The 24,108-nt window shown below is 40.6% G+C and overlaps 1 protein-coding gene across 1 annotated transcript; it reads left to right on the top strand.

Moving 5' to 3' along the window:
• The first annotated feature begins 7 nt into the window (after window positions 1-7).
• Window positions 8-14,976, top strand: WDR53 (WD repeat domain 53). The gene is made up of 3 exons (XM_004373590.3): window positions 8-99; window positions 6,884-7,379; window positions 14,242-14,976. Exons 2-3 carry the CDS (start codon window positions 6,900-6,902, stop codon window positions 14,830-14,832), a joined length of 1,071 nt encoding a protein of 356 aa, XP_004373647.1. The 5' UTR covers window positions 8-99; window positions 6,884-6,899; the 3' UTR covers window positions 14,833-14,976.
• The last annotated feature ends 9,132 nt before the right edge of the window (window positions 14,977-24,108 follow it).

Consider the following 24,108-nt stretch of genomic DNA (forward strand, 5'->3'; position numbering starts at 1 on the left):
GACTGTTTGGCTGAGGCGCCTCGCGCCCTACGCTTGTTGGGATTGGGCGCCGCAGGTGAGGTCATCACGAGGCGTCGAGGAGGCGAGCGGGGAGAGCAGGTATGAGGCTGGCGCTGATGGGTTCCTGGCTGTCCTCCAGTGCTTTTCCTCTTTTTGCCCTAGTGGCCCCTCGTCAGCTGTCCTCTGCCCCTTTTCCTGTGAGGTTTCCCTTTGCAAGTTCCTGCTTCAGATGCAAACCTAACGCTTGAAACTTCCCTCTCTTTTTGCTAGCCAAGTCCGGACTCTGCCACCTTCGTCTTCAGTTGGAGCCTCTTTCTTTATTTTCGGCAACTGAGGCCGTCTTTTCCTGGTCAGGCCCTCTTGTCTAAGCATCGGTACTTATTAGAACTTGTGTCCCAGCGTGTATTCGAAAAACAAGGTGGCCACATTTGCAAACCGCCCAACCCCCAACGTTTTGAAAACTACGAAGTGCCGTGTAAGTGCTAGTTATGACATTCTTTTGGACAAAATGTAATCTTTCCCAGATCCACTGCTTTGTAGGCGTGTTAAGGCAATGTGTTTTTGTCATTTAAGTGTTCCAATAGAAAGATGTGGAGGCTGTAATTACAGACGGCTTCATGAAAGGGAAGGAATTTTAGCATTATTTGGTCATACTGCATCTTCCTAGGTGGCCCAAAAAGTTTTTCTGGTAGTCAGTCTTTAAAGAACGCTTAGGAAGAGATTAATAACCATCGTTTGAGCCACAGTGTGAGCCAGGCACTACACTAGATCTTTTACGCGGATTTTTATATAATTTTTGAAACACCTCTATGAGGTTAAGTAATTATTACAATAATAGGGCTCACAGACTCCCTTAGTAGTCAACTCCAGTGTCTTGCAACTATTATGTAGTAAGAAGTCTTTCCTGAAATCCCTATTGTGTGTAATCCATTTCTGTTCTCTGGTAAAGACAACTACTTTTCGGACTCTGATACACGATGTTTGATTATTGCTAGTTCCTTCTTCCCAGGTGTTTTTTTTTTTTTTTTCTTTCTTTCCCCAAGCTCAGTAACCCAGATTCATTTCATTCTTACTAATACTAGTACTACAGCTCTTCAATCATTTTGGTTGCAATCCAGCTTCTCCACAAGACCAACCCTGGAAAACCCAAACGTGGGGAATACTTGAACTATACTGATTACAGTAATACTGACTCTCGGATTATATTAATTGAATGATAGTGCAAGCTTAGGGAGTTTGATTTATTATTCATTTATTCAGCTTTCAACCATGAGACACTTAAGGAAGGAGGACCTAGTTTTGTCTTGAAAGGCAGTTTTTTTTTTTTTTTTTTTTTTTAAATCTTCAAGGATAAGTAGAGTTGGTCCATCTCAGAAGGGGGCAAAGGACCAGGCAGAATGAACAGCTTTAAAGGCACAGCTCTTTTAAAAGGACAAGTGGGTAAGTGGAGATACAACTGGAGAAAAGTAGTTAGAGATCATTCAGTTATTAAAGAAGCTGGCCTTTATTCTGTTTGTCGCGGTATAGGTGAGGTAGAGCCTTTGCAGGATCTGATGAGGTAATTCTGGTGCTAATCTAGTTCAGTCATTAAGGTAACTTTTGGTGGCAGACTACTCCCCAAGTGGCCCAGGTAGAATTTCAAAGTAGGAAAAGATTGCCTTTATCCCTACCTCCTTTTCTTTCTACAAATCTTTTACTCAGTCATCACCCTCCCCTACCATGCTCCCTCTCCCCCATGTTGAGTACCCTCAGTCTGCCCTCTGGCTGGAAAGAACTGCCAGCTGTAGCAGCGCCCCACCCTTTCGAAAAATGCTCCCAAATTACCGCACCTTTTCACCACCCGCTCTGTGGTCTCATTAGGTGTTGGAGGGAAGGGATCTATTATCTAATTTAAAAAAACTCAATAGGATTAATTGTTGTGCTTGACCCTTGTTTAAGGTTTCTTCATATGAGAAGAGACACTTGTTGACTTGATACCTAAATGTGGGGATGGTGGCACTTACCTATTTCTGGTAGACTTTCCAGTCCCAGTAATAGAAAAACAAAAATAGCTTGACACCTTATTTATGAAAGATTGTTTTGATTTAACCCAGATTGAATTACATTTTTTTCCCACTACCCACAGCAGTCTGATTCTTTAACACTTTTTTGATGGTGTGTTTCATATAATCAAGTAATATAAATTTCATAGATTAAGTAAATAAATTATTTTGGAGGCTCTTTAATCATCAATCAGTACACTTCACGATGAATGTTGATTGACTAAAATTAACAGCCTCACAGAGTATATGGATTTCTGGGGCTTTCCCAACTCTTTTTCTTAGCATTTCCCATAATAGGTGTCTATTTTTTCTGACCAGCTAGGTGATCAGTAAATATTACCCATGTGATTTAGAGATTAGAAGTTTAATTTGTTTTTTATTCTGACACATGGAGTTTAAGGTATAACTGTCCTTAGATTTTGTGAGAACAGACCCAGAGTTACTGCTGGTTCCATTATGGAAGAAGTTATAGGAACTGTATTGTTGCTTATAATAGTCGCTTTAAGTGCAAAATCCATTTACCTTTAAAAATTGAGTTAAAGCTTTCCAGAAAAGATTTTTATTAAGACGAAAATCTGCTAAAACTCTGTTTGCCAGTCAACATTTACTTGGATCCCTGTGGGTGGAACTATGATGGAGAAATGGAAATACTAGAAACCCTTACTCATTCTTGTCTTAGAGTAAAGCTAAAATCCCAGTCAGGATCCAAAACCTGTATGCAAATGTTGTTGTTGCTATTGTTGTTTGTTGTTAGGTGCTGGCGAGTAGGTTTCAACTCATAGTGACCGTATGTACAACAGAATGAAACACTGCCCGGTCCTTGCCATCCTCACAATCGTTCCTATGTTTGAGCCCATTGTTGCAGCCACTGCGTCAATCCATCTCTTTGTTGGTCTTCCTCTTTTCCGCGGACCCTCTACCAAGTGTGATATCCTTCTCTAGGGACCGATCACTCCTGATAATATGTCCAAATTATGTGAGAAGAAGTCTCACCATCTTTGCTTCTAAGGAGCATTCTGGTTGTACTTCTTCCAAGACAGATTTGTTCGTTCTTTTGGCAGTCCATGGGATATTTAGTATTCTTTGCCAACACGGTAATTCGAACGCATCAATTCTTCAGTCTTCCTTATTCATGACCTAGCTTTTGCATGCATATGAGGCGATTGAAAACACCTTGGCTTGGGTCAGGCATACCTTGGTCCTTAAAGCAACATCGACATCGTTGCTTTTTAACACTTTAAAGAGGTCTTTTGCAGCAGATCTGCCCAATGCAATGCGTTGTCTGAGTTGACTGCTGTTTCCATGGGTGTTGATTGTGAATCCAAGTAAAATGAAGTCCTTGACAACCTCAGTCTTTTCTTCGTTTATCATCGTGTTACTTATTGGTCCAGTTGTGAGGATTTTTGTGTTTGTTTTTTTTTTTTATATTGAAGTGTAATCCATGCTGAAGGCTGTAGTCTTTGATCTTCATCAGTAAGTGCTTCAAGTCCTCTTCACTTTCAGCAAGCTAGGTTATGTCATCTGTATAACGCAGGTTGTTAATGAGTCTTCCTCCAATCCTGATGCCCCGTTCTTTTTATAGTACGGCAAACTGACAGATACTTGGGGGTGTGTGCACACAAAACTCAGCAAATCTTAAAGCTGTAGAGTGTACACGTTTAGACTTTAAAGTTGATTCATCATAGCAAAATTAAAACTGCAACTTAGGAAAGAAGTTATCAACACTCTAAGGATTAGGGTTAAACAAAATTATTTGTAACGTAAATGGCCTTTTCAATAGTTACATTCTAATTTCATAGGTGAAGATAAGGTATTGTCTTTATCATGGGGTAAATCAGATGTTACCACAGATGACAGTTCCTTAGCCTGTATAGTAATATCAATACCTTTCATTTGAGCATCCTTTCTTCTTGGTGTATCTGGGGCAGTTGGCAAGAGCCAGTGTTATGGCAGAAAATTATCTATTTCAGTACTTGTCAGCAAAAATCAAACCACTAGGGTTCCCTGTCTTTGCCTCCCTCTGAGTCATTTCCTCTCCAAGCCTGTCCTTTAAGTCTTACTCACATCAATCTCTACTGACTTAGTTTCCTCTGTATGCTAATTGGTACTGCTGATGAAATAAAAGTATGTTTTTGTCTTCCTAGTTTGTTGTCTTTACGAAAATTGCTTTATCTGATTTTGTGACCATGTTTCTGTTACCTCGATTACTAAAGGATTAATGGATTTTTGCAGTATAATGATAGCAATTTTTTTTTTTTTTTTTTTTGGTGTGACTGAAAGTGGGAAGGAAGTACAACTGTCTTGGGACTGGAAACTTTAGGCAGATTGCCAAATTATTTTAAATAAATTTTTTAAAGCAATGTTAAGAAATTTATCTCCATACCATTGGACTAAAGTCAACTGTCTTTTCTGAAAATAGTACAGTAACTGTGGCAGCTTTTCACTAGCCGACTTCTTCCTCGGCTTGTGAAGTGAAACATCAGATTTGCCCGGATAAACCTGTTTGCTTCCTTTCATCTGCACGTGTCCATTAGAAGTGGATAAATTGCCCTGGTTTCTTTTTTGCCTTACGTGACAGGCAGTTATGGCATAGTAGTAGTATGTGGCAATTCTTAGTTTATGGATCTGGGATGCCTGGGGAATTGGATCCAGAATCTAAATTTTGCACATCAGTACCACCGTTGTATTAAAAAAAACAAAACCTGTTGCCGTTGAGTTAATTCCAACTCATAGCAACCCTACAGGACAAAGTGAAACTGCCCCGTAGAATTTCTGTAATCTGTACAGAATGGAAGCAGACTGCCATATCTGCTATGGAGCAGCTGGTGGGTTTGAAATCACCGACCTTTTGATTAGCAGCCAAGCACTTAACCACTGCATCACCAGGCTCCTTTCTCAGAGAATACTAACAAATAAAGCTGTTGTCAAGTGGAGTTGTTAGAAAAGGGTTGTTATTTAAAGTTTGCAGTTCTTTTATACCGGATCTCATGTACAGATCCTAAGGGCCAGGTGACCTTGGGCAAATTATTTAGCCTTTCTGTGATTCAGTTTTATTATCTGTAAAATGAAATAATGCCAACCAGGAGGGTAGTTTTGAGAATAACATTAGATTACTGAATTAGTTTCTGGTGGTAAGACCCAGGGGTCTGCATTTTTAACCAGTTCCCGAAATGATTATCGGTGCAGTATAGGTTCTCAAATTTCAGCATACATCAGAATCACCAGGAGGGTTTGTTCAAACATACTCCTGGGCCCAAGTTCCCAGATGATCCTGATGCTACTAGTCTGGGGACCACACTTTGAGAACCACTGGTGTAGTATATAGGATGCCACTTTGATCAGCTTAATAAAAATAGGAAAAATAATAACAGTAACATTCGTTGAGCCCTCATTACGTACCAGGCACTATTAAATGTGCTTTACATATATGATCTCATTTAATCCTCTCAACAAGCCTATGAAATAAATGCTATTACTATCATCCTCATTTTACAGAGAAGGAATGGGGATATTCTTTTTATCCTCATTTTGTAGAGGTTAAGTAACTTGCCCACAGTCATGCAGATTATAGGTGGTAGAGCCATGGCAAACCTAGAGAGTCTGCCTCTGCAACTCGCTCTCTAAAACACTATGCAGATAAAAGGTATCACATAATGATTATGCGGTCTTCTCTTTAAAAGACTTTTTTTTAAATTATACTTTAGATGAAGGTTTACAGAACAAATAGTTTCTCATTAAACAGTACACATATTGTTTTATGACAGTGGTTAATAATCCCACAATATGTCAACACTCTCCCTTCTCAACCTTGGGTTCCCTATTACCGGCTTAACTGTCCCCTCCTGCCTTCTAGTCCTTGTCCCTGGACTGTTGTGCCCCATTAGTCTCATTTCGTTTTATGGGGCTGTCTAATCTTTGGCTGAACGGTGAACCTCAGGAGTGACTTCATTACTGAGCTAAAAGGGTATCTGAGGGCCATGCTCTTGGGGTTTCTCCAGGCTCTGTCAGGGCAATAAGTCTGGTCTTTTTTTGTGAGTTAGAATTTTGTTCTACATTTTTCTCCAGCTCTGTCCGGGATCCTCTGTTGTGATCCTGGTCAGAGCAGTCAGTGGTGGTAGTTGGGCACCATCTAGCTGTACTGGACTCACTCTGGTGGAGGCCGTGGTAGTTGTGGTCCATTAGTCCTTTGGACTAATCTTTCCCTCTGTCTTGTTTTCTTCATTCTCCCTTCCTCCCGAAGGGGTGAGACCAGTGGAGTATCTTAGATAGCTGCTCACAGGTTTGTAAGACCCCAGATGCTACTCACCAAGGTAGAATGTAGAACATTTTCTTTATAAACTGTGTTATGCCAATTGAGGTAGATGCGCCCCGAGACCATGGTCCCCACAGCCCTCCGCCCAGCAATTCAGTCTCTCGGGGAGTTTGGATGTGTCTATGGAGCTTCCATGACCTTTTCTTGTACAGGTTGTGCTGGCTTCCCCGGTATTGTGTACTGTCTTACCCTTCACCAAAGTTACCACTTAAAAGACTTTTTCTTAGTTTAAAATAAATATATTTAGTGTTTATTCTTATGTGAGTCTCATGTTAAAGACTGGAAAGCCAGGCTTACCTGGGTCCCTGATGGCAAGGGAAGTTCACTTAAACATGTGCCAGCCAGTGCACCACAACTCTATATTTGAAGACATTTTTGTAGAATTGATCTTTAGGTGTCTTTTTTTTTTAATTGTTTAAAATTTTTAGATGTCTTTTTAAAATATTTAAATGAAATATTGTTGCATTTGCCTCCTTCCATCAAGTTCTTGTATAAAACACAAGATGATAGTTTTTTCCCCTCTTTACAGAGTCTTCTGGGCCATTATGGCAGTCACGTGGACTGGTGGACATTCTTCTCCTATTCTCTGCCTGAATGCAAGTAAAGAAGGGCCAGTAGCTTCCGGGGCAGAAGGTGGAGATCTCGTGGCTTGGGGTGAAGATGGAACTCCGTTAGGACACATGCAGTTCCAAGGGGCTGATGATGTTACCAGTGTCGTATTCTCCAACACCTGCCCCACCAAGCTTTATGCGTCACATGGAGAAACCATTAGCATACTGGATGTCAGGTCCCTCAAAGGTTCCCTGGACCATTTCCATGTAAATGAAGAAGAAGTCAATTGTCTGTCATTGAATGAAACTGAAAACCTGCTGGCTTCCGCTGATGACTCTGGGGCAATCAAAATCCTAGACTTGGAAAATAAGAAAGTTAGCAGATCCCTGAAGAGACATTCCAATATCTGTTCCTCTGTAGCTTTTCGGCCTCAGAGACCTCAAAGCCTGGTGTCATGTGGACTGGATATGCAGGTGATGCTTTTGCAGGGAGTACTTGGGTAATTGCTAAATGAGATTTGTTAACAGAATCAGATTACTGATCTGGCTAAATATATCTTTGTATTTTCTGTCCTGTACTAACATGTCTTATCCATTTACTGAACCATAAGCTTTACTTCGAGTGCACATTTAATGCCAGTCTGACAAAACCTAGTAGATTTTATTCACAAAGTACTCATTATTCCTTTAGTCTTCCTCTCTCTATGCTTTAAGACCTTCATAAAACCTGAGAATTCAGATATTTGGTTCTAAATATCTGTGTAAATAAACAAAAGGGAATGCAGAAGGCAGAGTTTACCACCCATTCTCTACAAACTGTTGTTTAAAATAAGTTGGAGGGGCTGGGTCTGTTTTACTTCCAAATTCTGGGATGCATTAATGGAAATGTTTGTCTTGGTGTCCAGGAATATCCACAAATTGGCCCAAATTCAGAAGAAGACCATCGTAGAGTATATGTATCTAGAAACCCCATTATGTGGGAAACTGGAGGTGTTTAATTCTTGGTTTTCATGAGGGGGGAAAAATGGAATATGATGGTTTACATAGCAGAAGTCGTCACGGGAAACCAGATTTTGGTTTAACGAAAGAGCTTTCAGCTAGCTCAATCTTTTCAGCAATGAGAAGTTCTTCCTCTTAAGAGGGTAAATCTCAGCAGTGGAAATAATCATGACTTCTGTTTGTGGAGCACCTACTAATTGCCAGTGCTTTACATATATTAGTTTTCCCGCTAATCATACCCTACTAGATAGTTATTCCCTTTTTGCAAATGAGGAGACTGAGACTTAAATTAAGTATCCACATAACTGCCTAAACTGGGATTCAAACCACAGTCTCTCTGGCTTCAAATGTATGTTTTTTCTTATGTGAAACCAAAGATATTCAAGCAGGATGTCACCAGTAATGTGGTAGCAAAGGTTCTGGGTTTTGGAACAGGTGACTTCCGGAAAGAGAGCCATTGTTTATTAATGAGCCATATGCCCAGAAGTGTTCCAGGCATTTAATCTACATTCTCAATTATACAATCTCATCTAAGACTCTGTGATCCTATTCATAATATCAGAGGTTTTCTTTTCATCTTTTTAGCCACGTCCTCCTCCACCTTCCCCCTCATTATAACTTAGAAATAGATGGGGCCACTTTTTGTTGTCAAAATGATTGCATCCTTCTCCCCCTAAACTACTGGTATTTAGTAGGCAGAATCAGTGGATGTTAAACATCCTGCAGTGCTGGGACAGTCCAAGAATAACAAAGAATTGTCCCACCAAAATATCTATAATGCCTCTATTGGGAATCTCTCTACCCTTATGAGGCATAGTGACCCTAGGACCTCTAAGCTCCCTTTCTACTCCTAGGTCTTGACCAAGCATAAGCATCCTAGATTCTGCACCCTAGTGGTATCTGCCTACATGGGTGTACAGAAACACCTACACAGCCAGGTGGATGTCTGTTTTAGGTAGGCAGATTGAGCAGTGTGTCTTTGAGTAGTCATTCACCCGTCGGCTATACCAACTTTCAGTCACTGGGTCATAAATTAACCACTAGGCATGGCACTAGACATTTAAGTGTGCAGAAAGTGATCTGTACTTTCCAGGTCAGACAAGGAGCACGGTCTTAGTCATCTAGTGCTGCTATAACAGAAATACCACAAACGGATAGCTTTAACGAAGAGAAATTTATTCTCTCACAGTCTAGGAGGCTAGAAGTTTGCATTTAGGGTGCCAGCTCCAGGGGAAGGCTTTCTCCGTCAGTTCTGGGGAAGTTCCTTGTCATCAGTCTTCCCCTGGTCTAGGAGCTTCTCAGCGCAGGAACCCTCCTGGTTCTTCATTCTTGGTGGCATGAGGTCCCGCTGTCTCTCTGGTTGCTTCTCTCTTTTGTTTCACAAAAGAGTTTGACTCAAGATACAACCTAATCTTGTAGATTGAGTCCTACCTCATTTACATAAACTGCCTCTAATCCTGCCTTATTAACACTGTGAAGGTTAAGATTCATAACACAGGATAATCACATCAGATGACAGAATGGTGGACAGTCACGCAATACTGGGAATCATGGTCTAGCCAAGTTGACACACATTTTCGGGGGACACAATTCAATCCATGACAAGTGGGCATCCTGAATTTAGCATTTTGCCTCCAGTTCTGCACCAGAGGTTTTAGTAGCAGACAGCTGGAGAACAGCCTAGGAAACCAGTATTTTGTAAAAAGTAAGGCTTAAGTAATTGCTTATTTGATTTGACTGCCAGAATTGCTGAAAATTTACTGTAGATTACGTTCTTCACAACCATGCTTTTAAGAGATTCCATACTTAAGTTGAAACCGTAATTTCTTCCACCATTTACTTCTTAAAATCTGGTTATCCAGTTTAAGAATAGCTGGCCTCTGGAGGAGCCCAAGAATATAGGCATAATAGTGGAAGGAACTTCTTACCTGGTTAATTTTGAGTTATTTCTCTGAGCAAATGCATTTTATCTCAAGGCAGGAATTGAATTATCACCACGTTCAGCACACCCATCTTTGTTATTATAGAAGTTATAAAATTTCGTCCTTCGATTTGTTACTGTTGTTTGCTGCCATCGAGTGAGCCCCCGACTCATGGTGACCACACGCACAACAGGACAAAACGCTGCTCAGTCCTCCACCGTCACCACGACCACTGTGAATGGTACAATTGTGATCTTCAGAAGTAGATCATCAGGCCTTTCTTCCTAGTCCATCTTAGTCTGGAAGCTCCACTGAAACCTGTTCAGCACCGTGCAAGCCTCCACTGACAGACAGGTGGTGGCTGCACATGAGGTGCATTGGCTGGGAATTGAACCCAGGTCTCCTGCATGGAAGGGGAGAATTCTACCACTAAACCACCACTGCCTCATAGATCCTTTGATGTAGATAAGTTTAAATAATTAGGCGAAGCTCACTCAAAGAGGGAGAGATTTTAAGAACAAAGTGTGATTTATTAAGACACTCGAGACTATTTCATTTTTTATTAAATAGGTATAATATTTATAATTTATGTGTAAGATACAAAGAAAAACTGCAGTGCAATGAATTACTTAATATGGCCCTTCTAGCCATAGTCTTGTAGCTCCCACCAAAGGACTGGATGGGGCTGTGCAAATGAGGTGCTCGTGTCCCTCCAAGGGGATTGGATAACTTGCTAATAATGTAAATAAGATGCATGGTACCCTTGTAGGGGTGGGACCATGCAAATAAGGTGTGTGGAACCCTAACGAGGGGATTGGTCACTTTTGCCACCCTGCTAGGCTTAAAACAGCAGTCAGTCCAGAGCAAAGGGGGACCTGCTACCATCAAGAAAGAAGAGCTGGCAGTGGAGCACGCCCATTGGACCTGGGATCCTTGTGCTGAGACCTCCTAAACCCAGGAGACAGAGCTGCAACACTGGAGATGGTTAGAAGCAGTGACAGAGAAACAGCGGCAGCAGAGGCTCCGAACTAGGAGACCGGCAGGAGACAGCACAGTGGGCTTCCTGGCCCACAGAGCAATGCAGTTGCAGTGGGTGTGCCGACCCACAGAAAGAGCTGAGCATCTTTGGGCAGGAGGCTTCCTGGCAGAGTGGGGTGCCTCCCAGCACTTGGCAGTGGAGCTAGGCTCACCAACTCCCAGAGTGAGAGAGCTGAGCACCTTCAGGCCAAGGCTACTGGTAGAGTGACGTGCCTCTGGGCACTTATTGGCAGAGCTAAAAGAGCTTTGTAACACTTGCCTGAGCAGGGCAGAGGTCGAGGTGCCAGAGACAGGAGTGCCTGCGGGCATGGCTGAGAGAGGCTGTCCTGATGGAAGAATTCTATCTTGAGCGTTTCAGAACCTGAATTGTAACCTGTTATTTCCTTAATTAACCCCTTAATTTTATGAGTATTGTCGGTGAGTTCTGTGTGGCCATTGCAGCAAATTATTGAGCTCGGCAAAGGAGTAGAGAGTGACGTCGCAAGGACGGTTGGTGTCAGAATTGGGAAAAAGGTTGGAGGGTGGAGGTATGTCAGACCTCTACCTATAAGAATCAGCCTTGAGCTGCTGATCTTGATTCTTCTTCCTCCTTGTGAAGTTAGAGGAGGTCAGATGTCCCCGCCACACCATTTTTACAATAATATTAAATAAATACTTGTGTACTCACCACTGAACTATAGTTTTTTCTCATAAGGACCTTTGGAAATTTGAAACCATCCTATATTTCTGTAGCATACATGTTGATTTTTTTTTTTTTTCTTCTCGTTTCACATTTCCACATCAGAAAGTGAATGGTTCAAAGGCTTGTTCTTTCTGGTCTTTGTAAGATCTCTAACACCAACACTTTAAGGATCAGGATGGCAGAGGAGGAGGTCTTGACATTTTTAAAAGAGGCTCTTTATCTTGAAAATGAATCTTTATGTGAAAAATATTTTTATGGAGGGAGAATCTTTGGGCAGGGTCACTTCGATATGATTGCCTTCACTTCTGAACATTTGCCAATTGTCCACTTTGTCTCCCTTTGTCGTTTGACAGGATCGTAAACCCCAAACTCCTACATGCTTTTCCTACGTATCTCTAGCTGTCCTGTTTAAGGTGCTACTACTTGAATGGGTGGTTGAGAAATTGAGTGTGAAACACCTCTGGGTCTTTGGTAGTTAGGAAGAATAAAGAAGTATAAAGAGGAAGTCCAGGCAGAAACAATCTGGAAATCCTCAATATTTGGACATGATTCTGGAATTGGTAGAATCTGAGATGGCTATTAACATGTTTTGGTGATTTAAGTCAAATACAAAAATGTTTAAGATGTTGAAAATACTTTGGGTGTAATTTGTTTGTCTTAGGACAGAAAACATAATCCAGAAATTATGGGGGCTGTGTAAAAGAAACTGGGATATCTGCCAATATAGTTAAGCTATCAGATTCTGGAATGTCTGTGTTCAGTTTTTTTAGAGACTATTTTCATATCTAGTTTCAGTACTCATGTTTTATGTTCTGTATTTCTTTGTTCTAATAATTTATTTTTGTAGTTGAAAATGTACACAGCAGACATACATCAATTCAACAATTTCTGTGTGTACAATTCAGTGACATTGATTATATTCTTCAAGTTGTGCAGCCATTCTAACCCTCCTTTTGCAAGTTATTCCTCCACCGTTAACATGAACTCATTGCCCCCAAGTTCTTCTCTAACCTTTTGAGTTGCTGTTGTCAATTTAATCCCTTACAGATAGTTCTTTAAAACACCACAATGCTCAAGGAAGACATTCTTTACTAATTTAGCTGAACTATTGTCTAGTTTAAAGAAGACTTCAGGAGATATTTTTGGTTTAAGGTTCAAAGATGATCTCAGGGTGATAGTTTCGGGGGTTCATCCAGCCTCAGTGGTTCCAGAAAGTCTGGATTCCGTGAATATTTTCTGTTTCTTTAGTTTATTTCAATTTGTTAGCGTTTTGTCTTTGCCCAGATAGTGATTGCTAACCACTACATAGTATAAATCCAACCCAGAAGGATTTTCAGTGCTTCCTCCAGTAGAAATAGAATGTAGGTGTTATTAGCTGTCACTTCTTTTGAAAACAGGCTCGAATGAGAGTAATCATACTGGTAGTGAGGGAAGTTACTCTAAATAGAAAACAAAGACCTCAGTAGCATCTGTTGATAATCTTGTCATTTTAGGTCTATGCTTTTGGACATCTAAACAAGGTCATTCTTAACCTGCTGTCCATTTTAAATTGAGAGTCATAATTCAAGGATAAAACTAGATGGTAAAATAAAACTCTATTCTCTTTGGAAGTGTTGACAATATTTTCCTTTTCAAACTGGTTACTATGGAAGAGAATAAATCACTAGATTATAGTGTAAAGTCCATTCACAAAGCTTATTGTTTTGTTTTAAACAGGTTTTAATTAGCATTTCAGTTTAAATCACTTTAACAGATCCAGTAGAGTGGTAGGAGAACAACAACAAAAAGCCAGATATCATTCCAGGGAGTGTAGTCAATAGACGTGTTTGGGATTTCTGCTGCTCTTTTCCGGGCATTACACTAGATATTAGCAACCAAAAAAACCAAGTTGATTCCGACTCATAGCAACCCTATAGAACAGAGTAGAACTGCCCCATAGAGTTTCTAAGGAGAAGCTGGTAGATTTGAACTGCAGGCCTTTTGGTTAGCAGCCAAGCTCTTTTACCACTCTGCCACCAGGGCTCTAGACATCAGCAAAGATGAATTAAACCATGAGTTGAATTATACTGACAAGCTAGTAGTATACATCAATTACTGAAATAGGGTAATAACCAGTCTGCACCGTAGGAATTAGATACGGCAAAGAGAGAAGTGGGCTAGAATAGTTAGGAAAGCCTTTTTGGAGGGACAGGGACTTGAGCTAAGCCCTTAGAATGGGTGGTTTGGGTAATGTGAAAGGAAAGGAAAAGCATTCCAGATTGGAATGATCTCAATGATAATTCCAGATTTAGCTTATTTAATTGATAGAGCTTTTACTTGTAACTACCATAGACTAAAATTAATATATTTCATAATCTTTAGTTTTACTTGAAGAGATAAGGGTAGAATGACTTAAACTGGCATTGCTTAAAAAATATGTATTGCACTTCCATGAGATTTGTTAATCAGAAGTTACTCAAGATTATTGTGGTCAATTCCCCCTAACTTCCCTTGGCATTCTGGTTTTAGCCCCAGGGTGACATTCCACTGGCATGTTGTGATAGTGACCAGTTTTTGTTTTTGTAATATTGCTGGAGATGTATCCTAGTAACCATTCTCAGACTACTTTGATGGTTTTACCAGAAGCTGGCTAAGCATGATAGTTGAGCAAAATGGCAAGAACTCTGACTATGTGACTCTTTGCTCTTATTTAAAGGTGATGCTGTGGAACCTTCAGAAAGCCCGGCCACTCTGGATTACAAATTTACAGGAGGATGAGTCAGAAGACATGGAAGACCCACAATCACCTGGTCAGCTCCTAAATCCTGCTCTAGCCCACTCTGTCTCTGTGGCATCATGTGGCAATATTTTTAGTTGTGGTGCAGAAGATGGGAAGGTTCGAATCTTCAGGGTGATGGGAGTCAAGTGTGAACAGAAACTGGGATTTAAGGCCCACACCTTGGGGGTATCCCAGGTCAACTTTCTGCCAGAATCCTACTTGCTGCTTACTGGAGGGAATGATGGGAAGATAATGTTGTGGGATGTAAGCAGTGAACTTGAGAAAAAACAGAAGAGTCCTACAAAACATACCCACAAGAGGAAAACTAAAAAAGCAACTTATGCCAAGCAGGGTGGAACCACTAGTGCTTCAGTAACAGATGAGGAAGAACGTGGTGACATTTTACCAAAGCTAACTATTAAACATGGAGAAAAAGTGAACTGGCTCTTGGGTGCAAAAATAAAGGGATGCCAAAATGTTTTAGTAGCTGATCAGACTAGTTGTATATCTGTATATCCCTTAAGTTAAATTTAAATCCAATAAAAACATTTGAAGAACTGCATTTTTTAAGTTAAAAAAATAATCTCGATTCTTCATTTAAACTGACTGTCGCGTGTAGAATCATACCATTCCATTGTATAAATTTTAGGACACTTGAGGAAGATAGATAATTGGGTAATACTTCGCATAGTAGATGACATTAAAATTTGGGGGAAGACAACTAATATTCATTGAATACTGACCACATACCAGCCATGTTACTTACATTTCAGTTTTATTCCATATCAATGAAGTGGATGATCTCCTGTATCTTAATGCCACAGGAATCAAAATTCACAGATGTTAAGTAACTTGAGGACCCAGGAAAATTGAAAGCATAATTACTTTTCTGGAAAGGACCTTGGTTGTCTTATCCAACCTTCTGGCTAATGGAAGCCCACATCATAACCCAAACGTGCTCACCACATTAGTTATAACTGCCATCAAGTGGGCCCTGACTCTTGACGACCCCATGTACAACAGAATGGGACCATTTTGATCCATAGGGTTTTCATTGACTGATTTTTGGAAGTAGATCACCAGGCCTTTCTAGTCTGTCTTAGTCTGGAATCTGCTGAAATCTGTTCAGCATCAGCAACACACAAGCTTCTACTGACAGATGGGTGGTGGCTGTGCTTGAGGAGTATTGGCTGGGAATCGAAGCCAGGTCTCCTACATGCAAGGCAAGAATTCTGCCACTGAACCAAGATGTTGTCAGGAGCCTTATCAAGTTGGAAAACATGTTCTTGCCCAAAGACTTGGTTGAAATTACGTTTTACTAATGTTTCTAAGACAAAGATTCCAGAATCTGTCTTCTGAGGCACCTTTTGGTGAGTTTAGACTACCAGCCTTTCAGCTAGTAGTTGAGTGCTTAACTGTGCCGTGTAGGTTTTAGGTATATTTCAAATAATAATAAAATACCCATGTTACCCCACCGCTACCACCACCAAACTTAAGAATCAGAAAATACCAACATCTTTGAAGCGCTTTCCAGTCATTATTTCATTGAATGCACAATACAATGAGGTTAGGATTATTATCTTCATTTTACATACAAGGAAACTGAGATGCCAAGGGATTAGGTAACTAGTTTGCCAAGGTCACACAGGAAGTTAATAGCCAAGATGATGCCAAAAGTTGATCATCACTGCTTCAGAGATAAGACCTGACCTGATGGGAACCATATTTTTTGTTTGTCATATATATTTTTCCCCCAAAAGAGGTTTGATTGGGTCTGTTTGCCTCTATCCACTTGGAGCCCCTGGTTGGGTAGAGTTTTAAAGTGAAACATCTTCAGGGGTAGCTGGCTTTCTTGTGTCTTCTCTTTGGCTCAGGCATCAATCTCCAGTGTGGTCAATTACAGCCAGGCTGGTTGGACTGGTTTCAGTCCTTGGAGATGGCACAAGACTTCTACCCAGAACAGGTTTAGGTGGTGGTGGTTTGGAAAGTTCAGTGTGGCTGGGGTCAGGCTCCCCTGAAGACTGATTAGCACCATCTAAAAAACAAAACCAAACCCATGGCCGTCGAGTCAATTCCGACTCACAGCGACCCTATAGGACATAGTAGAACTGCCCCATAGGGTTTTCAACAGCTCTCAACCACTGCACCACCAGGGCTCCAATTAGCACCATAAGTAACTAAAATAAAATGAAGTTGTTACAACTCCTCTTTATTGTTTTTTAAATAGCTTCAATGACATATATATTCTTCATGTTTTATACTTTGCTTTATAATGACATAATGGCCTGCAGTATCTTTCTAGAAAAGCATGTGATTTTATAATTTAAAAAAAAAAAAAGTGTATCTCTAAATAGTCTTAAAATTGCTTTTTTCAATATAAAGTGATGATTTTAAAATTATACAGCTAATTCTAGAAGGAATATTATATTTTCCTAAAAGCTCATCTTGCCTAAAAACTTCCCTATCATTTCTTGTTTTAAAACGTCATATCCAATTGGCAAAAAAGAAAAATGTGATGAAAAAAATGTTAAGCCATGTTGACAAAAAAACAGTTCAAATGGATTTAAAGAACTATTTCCAAAGCTTTCATTTTGGAATACGTAGTACAGCTTAACTTTAGACGTTAGTAGAATCCCAACTCTACCACTGACTGTGTAATCTTTGGCAAGTTGCTTCTCTAAAGCCTAAGTTTCTTCACTTATTAAATGTTGTTGTTAGGTGCCGTCAAGTCAGTTCTGACTGATAGCGCCCCGTGTATAACAGAATGAAACATTGCCCAATCCTTCGCCATCCTTACAGTTGTTGCTGTGTTTGAGCCCATTGTTGCAGCCTCTGTGTCAGTCTGTCTCGTTGAGGATCTTTCTCTTTTTCACTGAAACTCTCCCAAGCATGATGTCCTTCTCCAGGGACTGGTCCTTCCTGATGATACGTCCTCTCGCCATTCTCGCTTCTAAGGAGCATTCTGGCTGTGCTTCCTCCAAGACAGATTTGTTCACTTATTAAATAGGGCATTAATATTACTAACCTTAAAGGGTTGTGAGAATAATGAAAATATACAGAGCACTCAGCACCATGACAGAAACAGTTTTCAATAAGTAGTAGCTGCTGTTGTTAAATTTAGGAGTCCCTGGGTGGTACAAATTGTTAATCCACTCGGCTGCTAACTGAAATATTGGAGGTTCAAGTCCACCTCAGAAGAAAGGCCTAGCAATCCACTTCCAAAAAGTCAACCATTGGAAGCCCTGTGGAGTACAGTTCTACTCTGACAACAGGAAGACTCCGAGGGAGGGTCCACAAGCCTGATCTGGTCAGAGTCCTCTGGTGGGGGCAGGGAGGGTGTCATTTCTTTTGGAACAATGGGGAAAAGTTGACATGTACTGCTGCGGTTACTAAATTGACAAGATGCTAGTGTGGAGGTTCCCCGCATTGTGGAAAGAGTATGAAATAATCCTCAGGAATTATGAGCCTCAAACCAGCTATGCCTGAAATGAGTGTACTCTTGGACTTCCTAGTTCTATGAGCCAATTTTTTTTTTTCTTTAGTTTGAGCTAGGTTTTTATCACAACGAAGAGTCGTGACCAATTAATTGAGTAATTAGTAAATGTTTAGTTATCTCACTTAGAATTTAATGAAAGGGGAATACCATTCTTGACCCTAAACAATTCAGTGACAAAGGACCCTGGCTGAGTATTGAGAGAAACAAGGTTCTAATCCCAGCGCTGGGCAAGACTCTTGGCCGTTTGTGGCTTCAGTTTCCTTACTTGAAAGTGAAGAGATTAGCCATCCATTAAGACATGCTTTCATGCCACCATTTTATGAAATGAAAACAACACAATCATAATATTGGGGCATACAGTGCCTATCTAATGATTCTGACATTTATTAAAATGTCAGGAAGGAATACCTGGTCATAGACAATCTAGAGGGATCTTGAAAAATCACACAAGTATGGCATCATTTTGGCTATTGAGACTGAATAATTTTTTAGGAGCAGGGTAAGAAGTATTTAAACCAGGATTAAGACATTAGTCTTCATCAAACCTCTTTTGGTTACTGATAACAGACACACTCTCAGACTGCCTAAGCAAAACGGGAAATTTGCTTTTACTATCAGGACGTTAGGAAGGGGGCAGAATTCTGTCTGACCTGGGGTAGAAATGTAGCTCGCTTCACTGGGGTCTCTGACCAGCGAAGCCATTGAGAAGCAAGGCAGCTGCACTTTAGTCTCTCTGAGTCTCTCTGATACAAATCTGTCTCTGCTTCTCTCTATGTTAACAGCTTTCACTTGGCAAAAGATGCCCTTTCCTGGCTACATCAGCAACCCATTCAATGCCGAGAACCAAGTGAGCAATGAATGTTTCAAGTCCAAGTTTCAAGTTCTTGAAAAGGATCAGATTGGTCCAGCTTAGTCAAGTGACCACCCCTGGTCCAGTCAGCTCTGGTCGGGGGGTGTTATCACATACTAAGATCATGACCAAAGGTGCTCATCCCCGTAGGTGGTCATTCTCAGAAAAGGGGAGGGGAGGCTAAACCAACAGTTCCCAAAAGATCTACAACTATTGATATTTTGGCAGTAAATTTACAGCATGAAAATTATATGCAAAATGAACTAGTTTTCTTAGGAGCATCAGCCATTTTGCTGCGTTTGACTCTCAATTTGCAAGCAACAGAGACGTGCCAAGATGAGTTAATGAGAGTTTGAGGAAGCAAGGGTAAAGTCAGCAGAAGAACACATCTCAGCCTAGGCTCCCAGAGAACCAGGATATCATCTTGAATACGTCTTAGCTGTAGTGGTCATCTGGCCACTCAGGTGACAAATAGAACTTCAGTGCTTACCCTCAGAAGTGGGCTTCTGATGTGCCCCACCTTTCCAAAAAAACCTATTGCTGTCGAGTCAGTTCCAACTCATAGCGACCATATAGGACAGTAGAATTGCCCCATAGCATTTCCAAGGAGCGGCTGGTGGATCTGAACTGCTGACCTCTTAACCACTGCACCACCAGGGCTCCGCCCCGTCTTTAGTAGGCTGAAAAATCTCCCCCAAAGATATCAGGTCTTACTCCCTGGAACCTGTAAATGTTACCGTATTTGGAAAAAAAGTCTTTGCAGATGTGATTAAGGATCTTAAAGGATTATGTTAAAGGAATATAATCATGGTATTTGGTTTTGTATACTTGCCTTGCCATTTGTATTAGAGTGTAAGATACTTCAGGGCAAGGACTCTGCCCTATTTAGTTTCAGAGCGTGTGGTGTGACCTCCCTGGACCCCAACCCACACACAACAAATCAAAAAAATCTCATTGCCACTGAGTCAATTTCAACTCATGCAACCCTATAGGACAGAACTGAACTGCCCCATAGGGTTTCCAAGACTGTCAACTTTACGAGAGCAAACTGCCACATCTTTCTCCCGCTGTGTGGCTGATGGGTTCAAACCACTGACCTTTCACTTAGCAGCCGAGTGCTTTAACCACTGCGCCACCAGGGCTCCTTACCCACGTACACAGTACTCATTTAATAGGAAATGAATCAAGGGAGGCCCAGAAGGCAAAAATGTGGAGAAGAGATGTGGGTAGGAAAAAAAAAGAAAACGTCAGCTTAGAAGGAGTTCCCTGACAGGGTTGCCTGGCAACCAGAGTGAACTCTTTGCTTATGCCTCGGGTTTATTTTTGTTTTGTTTTGGTTTTAATTGTGAAAATGTATACAACAAACCATATGCCAACTCAGTTTCTACATGTACAATTCAGGGAGTTTGATGACATTCTTCAAGTTGTGCACCCATTCTGGCTATCCTTTTCAAAGTCATTCCACCACATTAACATAAACTCAGTACCCCCCAAATCGAAACTCCCCCTTACCACTTTCCTCTTACCCCTGGTAACCACTAATAATCTTTCGTTTCTATGCTTGCTTATTTCATATAAGTGAGATCCTACAATACTTGTCCTTTTGCAACTGACTTATTTTGCTCCGTATGATGTTCCAAGGTTCATCCATATTGTGGCATGCATTAGGACTTCACTTCTCTGTATGAATGAGTAATATCCCATTGTGTGTACGACCACATTGTGTTTATCCATTCATGTGCTGATGGACATTTCAGTTGTTTCCACCTTTTGGCTGTTGTGAGACGTGCTGCAATGAACACTGGTGTACAGGTTTCTGTTTGCGTTCTGCCTTCACTTCTTCTGAGTATATACCTAAAACTGGGATGGCTGGGTCATATAGTAGTTCTATGTTCAAGTTTTTGAAGAACCACACCAAACTCTTTCCCACAGTAGCTGTACCATTTATATTCCCACTACCAGTGGATGAGGGTTCCAGGTTCTCCACAACTTCGCCAACACACCTTGTTCTCCTTTTTTTTTTTTTTTTAAATCATTGTCACTGTAATAGGGATGAGGTGGTATCTCTTAGTGTGTTTGATCTGCATCTCCCTAACGGCTAATGGGAGCTCTGGCGGTGCAGTTGTTAAGAGCTAACCAAAACTTCGGCAGTTCGAATCCACCAGCCGCTCCTTGGAAACTCTATGGAGGAGTTCTGCTCTGTCTTGAAGGGTCACTATGAGTTGGAATCGACTCAACAGCAATGGGTTTTTTTTAATGGCTAGTGACGTTAAGCATCTTTTCATGCGCTTGTTGGCTATTTGAATATCCTCTTTGGTGAACTGTCCGAGTCCTTCACCCATTTTTTTTATTGGATTTTTTCTTTTTGTTGTTGTAGAAGTTTTTAAATATATTTTGGATATGAGAATCTTATCAGATATATGTTTCCCAAAAATTGTCCCTCAATCTGTAGTTTCTCTTTTTACTTTCTTGATAAAGTCCTTTGATGAATAAAAATATTTCATTTTTATGAGGTTTCATTTATCTATTTTGTCTTTTGCTGTTTGTGCTTTTGTCGTCGTATTGCTTCAGGTTATTTTTAACATCTCCAGCAGAGGTCCTGGTTTGTTCAATCTGATTTGCAAGCATTTAAGGCCAGCTTGACTGCATATTACTATGGAACATTGAGTCTCTTTCACTGTTTAGCTCAGGGTGGCGTATTTTTAGAAAACCCTTCCCATTAGAAAAGTTTTATTATCAACAATGCTTAGCGTACACAGAAATGCTTATTTCACATCTGATGTTCCCTTTCTAAATTACAATCGGTTTGTGGTCCAGTATAGACAATTGGAGGCATTTTCAATATTCTTTGCCACACCACAGTTTGAACACGTCAATTCTTCCGACTTCCTTTTCATTATCCAACTTTCCCATGCATATGAGGCGGGTTAAAAGACTATTAATCCTTAGTTCACATGCACCTTAGTCATCAAAGTGACATCTTTGTTTTTTTAAAACTTTAAAGAGGATTTGCCCAGCATAATATATTATTTGATTTCTTGACTGCTGCTTCCATGGATGTTGATTATTGATCCAAGTAGAGTCAAATCATTGATAACTTTAATTTCTTCTTCATTTATTGTGATGTTGTTTATTGGTCCAGATGTGAGGATTTTCATTTTCTTCATGTTCAGCTGTATCTGCACTAAAGGCTGGAGTCTGTAAATTAGTCTTCATCAATAAGGGCTTCAAGTTGTCTTCATTTTTGCCAAGCAAGGTGTGTCATCTACGCATTGCAGATTGTTAATGAGTCTTCCTCCAGTCCTGATGCTGAATTCCTCATCATATCGTCCAGCTTCATGGATCCAGTACAGACTGAATAAGAAAGGTGAAAGGATACAACACTGCTGCATCCTTTTCCAATTTTGAACTACGCAGTATACCCTTGTTTTGTTCAAACAGCTGCCCCTTGATTCATGTACAGATTCCACATGGGTAAAATTAAGTGTTCTGAAAATCTCGTTCTTCTCAATGGTATCCATCATTGATGGCTCACAGAGTTGAAGGCCTTTGTGTAGTCAACAAACACAGGTAAACATCTTTTTGGTATCAACAGTAGTAGCAACTGAATTTCTCTTCCATATCATGTCACAGAGTATCTCTGGTTTGAGAAAAACTCACAAAGCCTAAAACTTTTAAAATAAATGGCAGGTGTAAATATCCAGACTTTTTAAAATCTAAACTTTATTAACTGAGAATGCATAAACCAAGGGAATGTAATCTAATTAGAGAAAAGTTTCATAATCAAGTCACTGCTCTGCCTAAGGTAATATCAACTTGCCAAATGCAAAAAAAGTGCTCTAAAGCAGTTGGTGCCAAATCCAGGATGTTAGAGGTAACTTAGTTCCAGCAAAACAACATCAGCCATCATAGTAAATTAATGTCATCAGTTTTAATTTTGTTAGCTATAGTTTGGTTGGAGCCCTGCTGGCGTAGTGCTTAAGAACTCAGCTGCTAACCAAATAGTCAGCAGTTCAAATCCACCAGCCTGTCGTTGGAAACCCTATGGGGAATTCTACCCTGTCCTAGAGGGTCGCTATAGCCGGAACCAACCCCACAGCACCTAACAACAACATAGTTTGGTTTATATTTAATATACAGATTTGTTTTGATTTTACAGTTGCGTGAGAGCTATAAACATAAGAACTTTATACTTAATGTTAGGTTTGGACATATTTAAGCAACACTATACTAAACACGGAGCCCTGGTGGCGCAGTGGTTAAGAGCTCGGCTGCTAACCAAAAGGTTGGCAGTTCGAATCCACCAGCTGCTCCTTTGAAACCCTACGGGGCGGATCTACTCTGTCCTATAGGGTTGCTATGAATTGGAATCAACTCGATGGCAATGAGTTTGGTTTTTGTTTTTTGGTTTTTTTTTTTTATGCTAAACATAATTTTAGTATATTAAATAATAAATCAATCCTGGAAGTCTTAAAATGTTTTCCTTTAAAAGTATATAATACTCAAGCTGGAGTGTGTGGGCTTGTAGATGGTGCCCTGAAAACTCTCCTGAGTGCCCTTTAGCATCTCCAGGAGAGACTGGTACTAGGACAATGACGTTAGTGGGGAATGTGAGGAAGCAGAAGGTTGAGTCCCACAGTCTGTTGTGAAAGGGATTATTCTGACGTGCAGAGGGAATTTTTCACTATAATGTCTAAGAGAGATAGGTAGGAAAACTAGTCACATCATCAGCAGGAAGTATTGGAGTCCAGAATGAAGCCCAGGTTTTTGGCTTCAGTGACTGGGCGGATACTCATGCTATAAATCCAGGCAGGAAGCACAGGGGGTGAGCAGGTTTGACTGCTTAGACCCACCTTATCTGCGCTGACTGGCCCTGACTAGCTATTCTGGTGTCATTACCACCAGTTCTCCAAAGTAGCACATAGCTTCTGCTATTAGGACGCTTTGGTTGCATGTGACAGAAGGCCACTGGAGAGACGGAGTAGTATGGAGTCTGTTACCAGAGTAAGGCAGAGAGAGGACTGGGAAGACACTTCTCTCTTTCCTTGTTTCCCTTCAACCTCTTGCTCTTAGCTTGCTCCTTTTTCTAAGTGATGTTTCTGCTGTTCTTGAGACATTACTCTTTGGCTCTTGGAATTTTCAACATAGTCCATTCATATTTGCTTTGGGTAGTTCAGCTCCCCCTAGAGACACCGTCCAAAACTTTCCTGGTCATCAGAGATTGTGGTGGCATCAAATTAGTCAATTAACTTGCTTAGTCACTACCTGAACTTTTTCTATTTTTTTTTCCATTCTAGGTGAATCGGAAAATTATACATCTCCTTGTCAACTTACTTTCTCTCTGCTCTCTCTCTTTCTTTACCTTTTTATTAATAAAGAACTCTTCCATGGTTCTAGGTCACCATATATTATTTGTTGGTGGTGGTGGTGGTTGCCATCGAATTAATTCTGATTAGAA

This window comes from Trichechus manatus, unplaced genomic scaffold (assembly GCF_000243295.1).
Source record: "Trichechus manatus latirostris isolate Lorelei unplaced genomic scaffold, TriManLat1.0 scaffold00026, whole genome shotgun sequence".
NCBI lineage: Eukaryota > Metazoa > Chordata > Mammalia > Sirenia > Trichechidae > Trichechus > Trichechus manatus.

Coding starts and splice junctions, on each gene's coding strand:
- WDR53 (XM_004373590.3), top strand. CDS start 6,900: ATGGCAGTCACGTGGACTGGTGGACATTCTTCTCCTATTCTCTGCCTG. Junction 7,380..14,241: donor CATGTGGACTGGATATGCAG/GTGATGCTTTTG, acceptor TCTTATTTAAAG/GTGATGCTGTGGAACCTTCA.